This window comes from Thunnus maccoyii, chromosome 7 (assembly GCF_910596095.1).
Source record: "Thunnus maccoyii chromosome 7, fThuMac1.1, whole genome shotgun sequence".
Lineage (NCBI taxonomy): Eukaryota > Metazoa > Chordata > Actinopteri > Scombriformes > Scombridae > Thunnus > Thunnus maccoyii.
The window spans coordinates 19,209,833-19,222,631 of record NC_056539.1 but is presented as its reverse complement, the minus strand read 5'-3'; the positions used below and the strand labels follow the sequence as shown (position 1 = coordinate 19,222,631).

Genomic DNA, 12,799 nt, shown 5'->3' with positions numbered 1-12,799 from the left:
ATGGGTGTGGCTGGCTGATTGAGAAGGATTTCATGTGCCCCGCTCACTTCCTTCAGCCTGGTCAATTAATAACTTTTTCTGCGCTCATTCTTCCACAGGGAAGGAGGGAGGGAGAGAGAGGATTCAATGGAAGTTTCTAGACAGAAAAAAAAACTGTCACATGATGTAGAGCTTCAAAAAGACTCAGATGAAGGAAGCTGTGTATGTGGCTCATGTAAAAAAAAAAAAAAAAAAAAAGTATAACCCCTGCAGTATCTGTGCAACATGAACTGACTCAAGTTGAAGCAGCTCAGTCAAGTTCTTAAACAGACATTACACCTGCAATTGCTGTCTAGTTTCTCACTTACATTTATTTTTACACTGGTCTGAGTGTAAATTATTCTTCCAGTGTCAGAGATTTTGGTTGTTGCCAAAATCTACAGATGGATCTAAATGTATTTTTCACAAATGTTTGGAACACTTAGCCTGCATTTCTTTCCAACACCATAAATCACGACCTTTGTGAGGCTTTGAGCATGTCTGTTTTTCATGTACATCACTTCATTTAGAGTCTGGTTGACCTGGTTGGTGATTAATTCCCGCACTCCTTAACTGTGGTTGATTTTTCTATTAAATAAGGTGCCTAGCCCGTATTTGTTCATGTACACCCGCTCAATAGAAGAACCTAGCTCCCAGGTGTGAATTTGTACTACTACATGAGTTTGAACTCGTGTGGACTGCTATGAAAAAGAGCCAAGTCTCCTAGAAGGGGGAAAAAAACTTTCCCTGGATGAACATCAATCATAATGTCCCAAAATAAGAAAAGCAGTGCAGCTTTTCAGATAAACAATTAAACATATCAGCTTGTCTTTTCAGTTACAGTTTATCTTTGTAATTTGCCTCTAATTTTACAGTTAGTACACACTGATGAAAGACGGATTATGGATAGAAAAAAGTCATGTGGTAACCATATTAATGGTCTCCATGGAGCAAACACAAACACAGATACAGACAGTGCATTGCCTTATGGTTTGATGCTGTCCTGTAAAAGAATCACAGTCAGTTTTGATCTCACAACAGATAAATGTTCATTAGCATATCACTGTCTTACTGAGGTGCCCTTGAGCAAGTCCTGGCTCTTCTATAAGTTCAACCTACTCACCAATGATGGTTGTGATCATCATGAAACTAGGGCGACCAAGTTCTGCAACGGTGCTTACCCAGAGGCTTTTCACGCCAATGTCACTAATGTGCTCTTATTATTCCTGCCCATAAGACACTGTAATGGTATATATACAATACTATACATCAATATATAATAATAAATAAAAAAGCATTCCTATAGGGATGCTATCAGCTCCACAAACTAATTATGATGTATAGCACAACGGGACCACAACGGAAATAAGCCTTAGGGCTTTATTGTGTTATCCTGACTTTTCCTTTTATGTAAGCACTCAATGCCCTGACAGAGCTGGTGTTTTTAGAATGAAATGGTCAAATTTAATCAATCAATCAATCAATCAATGGTTCCCAACATGGAGTACTTCTGATAATTCTGATGGGTCATGAGATGAAAAAAAGCTAAGAAAGAAGAAGATAAAAAAAGATTACAAACCATTCAAATGGAACAATTTGGGAAGGGAACATTTCTTTGGTTGAACTGTGATGAGGGACCGTGGGTGGGAATTGCTTGGCTATAACCCAAAAAAGGTTGTGAACCAGTGTTATACGTCATAGTTGATTTGTGGAGCCGAAAGTGTCCCTATAGGAATGCTTGTTTTATTTATTATTATATTCTTTTATGTTACCAGGTTTTATTGTTTGACTTTGGTAATTCATTGTTTTTTACCAGTTGTTTTATGTCTCAGTGTCGTTACTGTATGTGATGTCCTGAGGTTTCAGAGTACTTTGATGTGGCGATAAATTATTGACTTTGGAATAAGGTTAACAACTACAAGTGTAAACAGGAGGCTTTATCCAGATATAAACAAATCCTACAATTCTTCACCAGTTTAATAACACCTGGCAGGTTTCCACAAGGATTTCACATTATGAAGATGTATCTCAGATGAAAATGGTTAGTAACTCACTCAACAAATAAAAGTTCATAAACTACACTACCTCCCTGCAGCTCATTCTCTGTAAGACTGGAGTGTAAGCTATGCTTATAATGTATACTTACACACTTGATAGAAATATAGCCTCACCCCATCACAATGCTACAGATGGCTATGAGTCTCATGTTTATCATTTACGGATTATAAGATACTGGTTTTATCAACACATTGTCCATGTGTATCGGATCGAAAAATGTTTATCAGCATGAGTGAGAATGTATGATTGACCCGGTGTGTTTTGCTGTGTGATGACCCAGTGACCTTTTTAGGGTACTTCCATACCTTTCAGTGCAGGATGGGGTGACCCTGTCAGGTACCTGACCTGTCAGGTAAAGTGCTGCTGAGCTGATTAAAGTAAACTTTACATTAATCTTAACTCAAGAACTGACTAAAACTGCATGGTGATGTGGGAATATAGTAAATGACCACGTGACTTTATGCTTACTAAAAGCGGTGGTGAAATTATGTTAATTCAATGATGATCGTAAGGCAAAAACGAATGTAATTTACCTCAGCCTGAAACAATTACCAAATTCTGCTTTGCAAATCAAAGGCTGTGTACGCATATAGGTATATATTTGACTGGTTTAACCTCCAAAAAATCCCTGGTTAAAAAATATATATGTAGACTGGGAAAGTTGAAAGATCTTAGATGTGCCAGAGAAAAAATAGGCTGTCTTGCTTATTGCCACCGCGATCACCCATGAAGGTATTCCTCCGCCACCCAGTATATTATGCAATGAGGCAGCGGGCGAACAACCACCCTCGCGGAGTGATTTTGTAAGGACTACACCCAAGCGCTTGTCCGATTGCAGCGGCTTCTCTTCGTTGCCTAGACCAGAAGAAAGCCGGGACGTGACGGAGCCGGGGGGGTTTTGCTTGCTGGAGGCCCGTTAAACCACCGATAAATACAGCTTCCTCGCAGTTTCTTCGTCGCTCAAGAGACGCCTGTGACCTAACTTTGACCCAACGTACTTTTTTTTCATCTTAGAACTAATTTCACAAACATGTCCTGGCAAAGCTACGTGGACAACCTGATGGCTGACGGCAGCTGCCAGGACGCGGCCATTGTTGGGTACACGGACGCCAAATACGTCTGGGCATCTTTTGTCGGCGGTACCTTTGCCAACATATCGGTTAGTATGCTTCGTATTTCAGTGTCTTACGTTAACCTAGGGAGGGAAATTGTACATTTTGCACGTCGGTGCGTTTGTCTGCATCGCCAGGCCTTGTTGAATGAGGATAAGGCGAGCAGTGTGGTACACATGGTGTCCGGTGGTCGCACACAAGATGCATTGGCACGTATGCGACGTTGCTTTTTAACACGTACTCTAACCTATTTAAGTTTCCCAGAAAATTTAACACACTTTCTGGCATTAGCACTTACAGATTTGTTTGTTCAAGAAATAGCCGCCGGCGCTAACCCAATCCGGACCGCGAACTCGAGCTAAAGGGGCTAACTTAGCAACGCTAACTAAGTTAGCCGTGTGATACCGGTCAGATATGAGGACTAATTTTAGGAATTTATCGTAAACCAGTTCCTTTTTATGAAATATTTTTCCAGTATTGTGTCGTTTGTGTTTTAAAATGGTTTCGTGATTTCTTATTTAAGTAGACAATAGCGTGCCTCTGCGGTAGTGCTGAGCAGAGGAACGTTGCCGTTGATTAGCTGGAATCAGGCCGGTCATCAGCCGTTGGAAAACGGTTACTAGCTCACGCTAATAGCGCAACGTTAGCGGTGCTCGCACGCGTTTTTTACGTGCCGGCATGCAGTTGGTTTCGCTCGTTTTTTTCTTATCCGTCTTCTGTGAATCGCACCGCTGCCGCTACCGCCCCTTATTTTCCAAGATGGCGGATACACTCCCCTGTTTCTTATTCATTTTTTTGTTCATGGAAGCTAGTCGAGATGTTTGGTTACAAGACAGCGTTTTCAGCAGCAATCCAAATCTGTACATTTAAAAACTATTAACTTAAATTAAATAAAAATACCACACGAACACCCGAATCTTTTGCGGCCTTTATATAAATCTTACTTAGCGTTGGCTAAAGACTCGTGCCCGTCGCTTTCCTTGAGCCTCCATTTTGTCTGTTAAATAAATTATTTGTCAGTACTTTAAATATTTGTGCTAGTGACCTCACAATAAGTTGGATATATCTGACTTTTTGTCATTTTTGGCGAGCATGTTCGCTATGAAGAGGCTGCAGACGGATAAACTATGAGCGAGTGAGCCGCTTTTACTCGGGTTGGGAGTGTCCGCTCGGGCAGGGTAACGTTATTCTTTGAAGACGCCAGTTGAATAAATGCACATTTTGTTTTCTTGTCCAATGTGAAGCCAAAGCTAACTGCCTACTTAGCAGCTTGCTATCAGCACTAGCCAGCCTGGCGTGGCTGATTAAACCTGCCACATGTAATCGGCGCTCAACGGAATGCAGCAAGTTGCATGTTAAATGTGGTAAACTGCGGTACACGTTTCACGCCGGGATAGAAAATTTTAACTGTTAATTTAATTAGCTAACCGGGCCCGAGACACGCAGCTAGTCGTTATGCTAACGTTATCCTACCCAGTAGAAATGCTTTTGAGTTTCCTTTTTTTTCGTGAAGGGTTTGGTGTGTGTGTGCTATGACTGTGCAGTTCTGGAGTTGAGGGGCGACGCCTTTTGTTCTGCAGACTGATTCAATAATAAACCCGTTTTATACTGTACTTGTGTAATAACTGGCGATATTTTTATTTTTGTACACGTTGACTGCAAGCAGTAGTGTAAACTAAGTGGAATATTAGCAGTAGTCAGAACTTAGTGCTGTTTTCTCAGCATAATGTTTTTGTCAGCTGCAGTGGCCCTCTGAGATTTCAGGACTTGCCATTGATGGTATAATGGAGACAGCTGTTCCTTTTTTTTAAACAGTTGATGCACATTTTTCGCCTGCCAGGGCTGGATATCCTTTCTCACTACTTGTGAGTTCTAGGCAACTTTGTACAGAATTAAAAAGGAGAAAAAAAACTTAGTGAAGATGGCTAACAAAACGCTTGATTAGATTGTGTTTTTAACATTTATTGCCTGATTTTGAAGTAATGTTCACTTGTTAAATGTTCATTTAAACTACATCTTCTTAAAACGTTAAACACCAATGTTTTGATAAGTTTAGCTTATCTTGTTTAAATGAAAAGGGTTATTTCTCACAGAGAGGTGTTGAAGTCTAGGGAATAAAACAGATATCACCAATATTAAACATTTTAATAGAGTAGCCTTGGAATTACATTTTTTCCTCTTAGATGAGTCAATGAACAGTGCATTCCTGTTAATTGAAATTAATCATATCTGTACTTACCATCTTGCCCAGTCACAGAAGCAGTCCCTTGCTGCATTTGACTTACAAATATCCTGTCCAGCAGAGTTGTAGTTGCCCTGTTTTTTATTTATTTTTTTCTTTATTGTCTGGTAATATTTGATGTGTGCAAGAGCCCAGCATATATTTTGAAGAAATGAGACTTACAAGATCAGGCCCCCCTGTGATTATCTAGTCAAAATTTATGTTAAGTATTTTAAACAGTAGGCGTTACGCTTCCATAGAGGTGACGTAAACAGCTGCATACATAACATACTTTAAATTGCAGATTACCAAAAGTACATCCTATATTATTTGACTTGCAGCAATGAGTGGATTCAAAGGTGGCCTACAATAAAACTCATTAGCTCCCTCTATATTATTTATATAATGCATGAATTTACTGAAATCTTAAAAGACTATCTAATATGATGATCTCCTGCCAAATATTCTGTATGTATTTTCAAATAAATTAAGGGGAATGCAATAATTTCCTCGCAAATGGTTGATGGGCACCCCAAAGCCAACCACAAGTAGACCTCATGTACCATTGTTTTAATTTTCTGAATTTGAGTCTACTGCATGGTTTTAAGCAACATATAAGCTCATGTCTCTTTAAAAGCCACAGTGGAGGGCTGCAGGTGAGTTGCTTATATGCTGTTAGGAGTGTGGTGTTGTCTATTGTGAGATTAACTAAAGGAATTGGCAATATTTATCTGTTAGTGCAACTGACTTTTTTTTTCTTTTTTTTTTAAACATTTAGTTTTTAATAGTCAACTTAACGATATATTTTTGTTGTCTATAAAGGCAATTTTTAACTTGGTTAGTTTCATTTTTGTTAGAACATGAATTTAAGTTCTCAGCAGCATGAGATGAAATTTTGACCAAATAGTTCACATTCACTGAGGCCTTGGTGATATGTGTACATATTTTTGCTATCCTGATTTTCATTCATTTACTGTTTATATGAATTAAACACCTATTACTTACTATTAGAAATGTAAATCATTCAAAATGAAGATATTGAAACTAATTTTTGTTGCTCCGCAAATTAGGCAAAAACTCAAGGGGGCTGCCCACTACTTCTATTAGTATGGTAAGGTATTGCTTGTAGAAGGAAAATAGAAAATTGGGAGCTATGAGGAGAGGCAGAATTAATTGTTGTTGGTATAGCACCGAATCAGTCTCAGAAGGCTTCACAGCGCCCACACAAGAGAAATGAATGAGAAAAATGCTCAACAAGAGCAAGGAAAAACATTGACAAGCATTCACTGGGGAAAAAACTGAAAACACTTTAGAGTCTGTCTGGTCTGCCAGACTGGATGGACACTTAGCACCAAGTTGAGATTGGCAGTTATGTCCATGTGTCTAACTTCTTGATGTTGTGTTTCCCTCTAGCCTGAAGAAATCGACGTGTTAATAGGAAAGGACCGCGAGGGATTCTTCACCAGTGGGCTGACCTTAGGTAGTAAAAAGTGCTCCGTAATCAGAGACAGCCTCCAAATTGACGGCGACTGGACAATGGACATCCGGACAAAGAGTCAAGGAGGAGAGCCAACATACAACGTTTCTGTAGGCAGAGCCGGCAAAGGTGAGCACCATGTTCAGTGTTGTTAGCTGCATACATTTTAGTAGTGCTACACTGCCACCGTAGTCTGCTTTTTGATTTAGTTCCATTAGTTTAGCTATTTTTTAAACTTCTGTGTTGTCCGTGCATGTGGGATAGATCTTGAATGCACCTTTCCTCAATATATGATGACACTCACAGTTGTTAGGATGTTTGTGATTCATAGGATGATATTTTGAATGATTATGAAGGGGAACACGTGTACCTGAGCTAAATATAGAGTAGGAATAACCAGTGAAGCTGTTTGAGTTTAAATCAAGTAGTCCATTATAGTCCATTATGTCAGGGTAAAGAGACAATTTCCTTTTTAAATGCTGAGTCTTTTCAACGCCATTAATTGGCTTCTTCTTGCAGGTTTATTTAATGTGGATGATTCATGTCATGTCAGGTTAACATTAGTAGGAACAGTGGACATCTTGCAGTTTGCCAAATCTCATCCTAAGAAAATTTACTACATGTATCTAGCAGTTTTCCCTTTTTGGTAACTTTCATATCTGTTGTCTTGAGAGATTTTATGTCTACTGGCTCCTCCCATATTAAGAGCTTTATAATTCAATTCTGTTTAAAAAAAAATCTATTTCAATTCTTATTCTGATTGTATGGGATTCACTTAAACTACTGTGCATTACAGCAATATTCATATTATCTTTAATTTGTGGTAAAAGCATCAGAGTATTAATCCACACTGTGCTACTGCTCTGCCCTAAACTTTGTCCATAGCAATGAGTTATTCAGTCAATTTGATTTTACTGTATGAGTTGTAGCTTCTAAAATTAGATGCTCGTCAGCCAGAACAACAACAAAGCTGGCACATGATTTGTGCACTACATAGCTGATACATTTCATCACTGCTCACTCCTAGATCTCTATCTACAAACTGATTTTAAATGAAGTGTTTAAAGTGTGAAATGTTTAGCCAGTTAATGCTTTGAAATCGCAGTAGCTATCAAATTTGATAATAGATGTTGTGTAATCTGATAAGAATCCATAGCACCCTACGTATTTTCTCAACAAATGGCTTTAAATACCACTGTCAGCACAATAAAATTAGCCATTTTTGGAAGGAACAGTCATGAATTATCTCGGTATCAGACAGAAATGTTAACTAAGAAATCAAAGTTCAGTCCCTTGTAGGGACTTGCCTGAGAGTTGTGCCAGTTTTCATGTTGCCTGTATGGGCCCCAATGCCCCGTGCTTCCCAGTATTCCCAAACACTACAAAAGCTTACAGGTGAGACTGAAATGGATTCCCGTTCTCCACACATTGGACTCACTCTTCTGGCCAGAATTTCCTAAAAACTTTCCTGAACTGCATGCATCTTCCTCCTTCCTGGTTAACACACCCCTCTACCCTCAAAGTATGAATCTGTTCCCTTGCTCACATGCTTCTACTCTGTTTCTGGTAAATATTTATTCAGACACTCAACTTACATGTATTGAGGAGAGGTACCACAAGCATGCTGCTGTATCTGCATATGTGCTACATTAGTGATGGTTGTTAGTAGTCAGTAGAAGCATTCACTTTCCTGTTCTTTGCTGCTGACACGGTGCATAGTGATTATTAATGATGTGATTTTTAAATAACTAGACTCTTGAAGTGGAGTGCAGTAACGTCAGGAGTACCAACAGGGAGATGATCACCAAGCAACTACTGTAGATGTTCTAAGTTGGTCTACACCACCAGCCACTTAAACAACAGAACCAGGTTTTGTCTGGATGTGGTGCTAATGTAGCTGAAAGTGGCTGATTAGCAGCCATTTGGACAAGTAAACACAAATTTACCTCCTGTCCAGGGTGCATTTGTGGCTGTAGCATATTAAGGTATTTCTGACCAAATACATCACAATTTGTAACTAACATTTGTGCTTTTAGAAAAGATTTTTATACAAGAAATTAGAGGATCATCATCATCAGTAATGTAAATATGATTAAACTACTAGAGGCATTCATTTTACACTTCAACTGGACAGAATTGAAAGATTTTAGGATGTGGAAAAGCGAATCAAATCAATATTTTGCCTCATTTGTAAATTTGCTTTATTCACTTAAGAGATGAATCCATACAAAGCAGCAAGTTGAATTCAGGCAAGTTCCATCAATTGGGATGCAATAATAACTATAGGGCTGCGACTGATAATGTCAATATCGATTTAATCTGATTATTTTATCTATTAATCGTTTAGTCCATGAAATGTTAAAAAGATAGTGACAAAATTGCCTTCACAATTTCTTAGGATCCATGTTAATATCAACCTGAAGAAACAGCTAATCGTCTCACATGAGAAGCCGGAACCATAAACATTTTGTATTTTTGCTTGAAAAATAACAAACGATTCGATTTATCAAAATAGTACTGACTAATTTTGTGTCGATCAACTAATCGATTAATTATTGCAGCTCTAATTAACTATCTTGACCTGATCTTTTTAAAAATTCTTACTGTTGTGCCAAATCATGCTTGGATGGCAGCTTCTTTCATAATAGTTGAGGTTGTTTTGCATTCACTCTTAGTGGAAGTCATTTGATATCGAGGCGGAGTGAAGAACTTCACCTTGAGACTCTGCCTGGTTACGTAGTCATCACAGGTGTACAGACTGACGCAGCTTTGCATGTATCCTTTACACTTATTCTCCTGTACTCACTCTGTCTTCCTAATTGTAATGTTGAAATGTCTCATTTCACCACCAGCAGCACCGATGAGAAAATGAATGTTTAGGTCTGATGTAGCCTTCACTCCGAAGCGCTGCTTAGCTTTTTTGTGACATTGTCCTCCTTCGTAGTTGTCAAGTCCGTCGTCCTGCTTTTGGCTCTGTGCTCTTTTTCTTTTCACTTGTGTGATCTCCGCACCTTTCTCTAAGTGTCCCTTTTCTGTCTCTTTTCTTTCAGTCTTGGTCTTGGTAATGGGCAAAGAAGGGGTCCATGGAGGCGGATTGAATAAGAAGGCATACTCGATGGCAAAATACTTGAGGGATTCAGGGTTTTAGTTTAGTTTTGATGTAGCTTATGTGGTGTAGTTGAGGGAGAGAAAAAAAGAAATAAAAAGGAAAACAAAAAACATAAAATTCAAAAGTAATTTAAAAAAAAAACCAACAAATTACTGTCAAACCCATGTTTCCCCCTCCCGAACAGTCCCATTAAAATAAAATCCCAGGAGCATTTCTAACACAGCGCAGGGTTCAGGCTCTGTCTTCAACTATGTAGCCCCACATTTAGCAAGGTGGCAATAAAAAATAAAAAAAAAAGTATCTTCTTTTCCAGCCCTGCTATCATCATGTCTGTTCATTTATTTTTGTTTTTTTTTCCTTTGTGTACTCCAGCATTGGTTTTTGTCATGGGGAAGGAAGGTGTCCATGGAGGGCAGCTCAACAAGAAAGCATTTCAGATGGCTGAGTACCTGAGGAAGTCCGGATACTAAAGCAGCCTGTTCCCAGCCACCTAGCAGCTCACCCTTACCACCCTGTTGCATTTCATCACTACTTCCAGTCCTAGTTGGTAGTTACTTTGTTTTTTTCTTTTTCTGCCTTCTCTCCTCCCCATTTCTTATCCCCTTTTTTTTTTTCTTTTTTTTTTGTCATCTTCCCTAACCCGCCCCCTTCCCCTCTCCCCTCAACACACTTGCGCTGTGTATTCTTACCCCCTTTTAAGCACTATAAGTTGATCCATAGCAAAGATGAGCATGTTGCTAACAGGATGTCATGACAAATCTGTACTTAACCAAGACCAGCAAAATTCTGGCCAAACACTCGGACAATGAAAGCTATAGCGTCAATTTGAAGTAGGTATTTCTTTCTTTTCTCTCTGTCACGGTGCCCATTACTGACTCCCTCCCAAAAACCCGATCATATATATATACACACTCCCTCCCCGAGCAGCCGATGCCTTTGGAGCACTTGAGTGGTAACCAAGCTCGTCATGTCTTCCTTTTTTCTTTTTTTTTTCCTCCCATCATGTCCGGGAGAGGAGACTGCGTGCATATCTCGGTCCACTGTAGTTTCCCCCTCACCCACCACTGCCCTACTCACTCACTCACTCACTCACCACAACAACCACCACACATCGTCCTGCCAAAATTCTCAGTTCCTCCCCTTTCCCGGTTTCCCGATCCTGTTTGCTCACAACAGGCAACGCTACAAACCTCACAGGAGGTCTTCATCAAACACTACACAACCCTTTCTAACCCCTCTTTCCCTTCAGATTCACTGCTCTGTCCTGAACACTAATTTTTTTTAATTATTTTTTTTTAAGGAGGGTGGGGTGGGGGGGATGCTTGGATCAGCTCAGTTAACGATCATGAACCAGATTTGCGAGCGTTGGTGTCGTCCAGATGCTGGTAGCCTCTCCTCCCGCCACACTGTCATCACGACCTCCCCGGCAACATGAAAAACCCATGGACATTCCACAGTAACAATGGCTCAGGCACTTAATACTGTTTTTGTTTGCCAGCTCCTGTAATATATTTTCTTTTTTTTTTTTAATTTTGTTTTTTGAAAGGCTGCCATTTTTGGACAGTAGATATCCCAGCATATAACCATCTGGAGTGTGTCCAGTTTGAATTTTTTTTTCTTTTTATAGGACCAAGTGTAGTCAAAGCTCGGGTGTTTATACAATTGCTCTAAATCATGTGAAGGATGACTGCTAACTTTTTTCTGATGAAGGAAACACTAACCAGACAGTAATGCTTACAATGGTTAAAAAAAAAAAAAATGAAGCTACAGGGGAGGTAAGGGTGGGAGTATCTGAAGAAAATTTAAAGTCTCATTTCATTGTTTTTTTTTTTTTTTTTTTCTTTATTGTTTAGAAAACAACAAACGACTGCATTTGTACAAACCCATGCTGTGTTGACAACTACAAAACTGTGGAATAAATTGCCTTTTACTCTATTAGTCAACTGAGCTGGGGTATCACACGGTCTGTCCACGCTCAGTACCGCTAACTGTAACGTCCAACTGAAAAAAAAAAAAACACTTTCAAAAGTAGAAATGACACTCAATGGGAGATGGGATTGGTTGGAACAACGACGCTTATGGTTGTCTTTGTCGAAACTTAACTGCAGAACCTGTGTATCCTGTGCCATAACGTAGAGAGATCTGTTGCTGTTGTAAGATGGATTTTACCCACTGTCCACTAAGGAGTCATTTCATTGGCACTTTTTTTTTTTTTTTTTTTGCTTCAGCTCCACTGTTTAGGCCTTGTGAGATGTGTACTCATAAAAGAAAACCTGTTTCAAGTCCTGTTTGCTGATTTTTGTTCATTTCCTTTCCTCACCACTTTTTTTTTTTCTTACATCTGGGATACGGTCTCTTTAATGCATCTGATTTCATATGCATAAAACCAAGAAATGCCATAAATTGATTTATCACCTTGTTTACAGACAGATCAAATAAATTTATTCCAACCAGATCAGTGTTTGCTGTCTTGTTTGCTTTTTTTTTCACCTGAACACTGCCTTTTTTTTTTCTTTTAGAAATAGTTTGACATTTTGGGAAATGTACTCATTTACATTCTTGCTTGGAGTTGGATGAGAAGCTTTATGCCGCGCTCATTTGTTCATTAAACATTAAGCTGCAGCCGGTTAGCTTAGCATTAACACTGGAAATGGGTAAACAGCTAGACTGACTGTTCAAAATGCAAACATCTGCTTATGGTGTGGGTTTATAAGATAGGAACTGCAGAAATTTGAGTTGCACTAGTTTCTCTCTTGAAACGGTTTGGCAGAGTATTGGTTTAACTGATGATCTACATGCTAGAA

General features: G+C 39.1%; 1 protein-coding gene across 2 annotated transcripts; it reads left to right on the top strand.

Annotated features, from left to right (window-relative positions):
- The first annotated feature begins 2,854 nt into the window (after positions 1–2,854).
- Positions 2,855–12,450, top strand: pfn2b (profilin 2b). Of its 2 annotated transcripts, none has more exons than XM_042416080.1 (3): positions 2,855–3,235; positions 6,823–7,015; positions 9,937–10,353. In XM_042416080.1, the coding sequence occupies exons 1-3, from the start codon at positions 3,107–3,109 to the stop codon at positions 10,032–10,034; spliced, it is 420 nt and encodes a 139-aa protein (XP_042272014.1). In that variant the 5' UTR covers positions 2,855–3,106; the 3' UTR covers positions 10,035–10,353. The 2 variants fall into 2 exon arrangements, with proteins under 2 accessions (XP_042272014.1, XP_042272013.1); XM_042416079.1 differs by lacking the exon at positions 9,937–10,353 and adding an exon at positions 10,368–12,450 and having other exon boundaries at positions 2,862–3,235.
- Positions 12,451–12,799: the final 349 nt, after the last annotated feature.

Excerpts from the sequence above, each read along its gene's own strand:
- pfn2b (XM_042416079.1), top strand. The coding sequence starts at position 3,107 with ATGTCCTGGCAAAGCTACGTGGACAACCTGATGGCTGACGGCAGCTGC. Across the intron at positions 3,236-6,822 it reads GTACCTTTGCCAACATATCG|CCTGAAGAAATCGACGTGTT; the intron begins GTTAGTATGCTT and ends GTTTCCCTCTAG. Across the intron at positions 7,016-10,367 it reads TGTAGGCAGAGCCGGCAAAG|CATTGGTTTTTGTCATGGGG; the intron begins GTGAGCACCATG and ends TGTGTACTCCAG.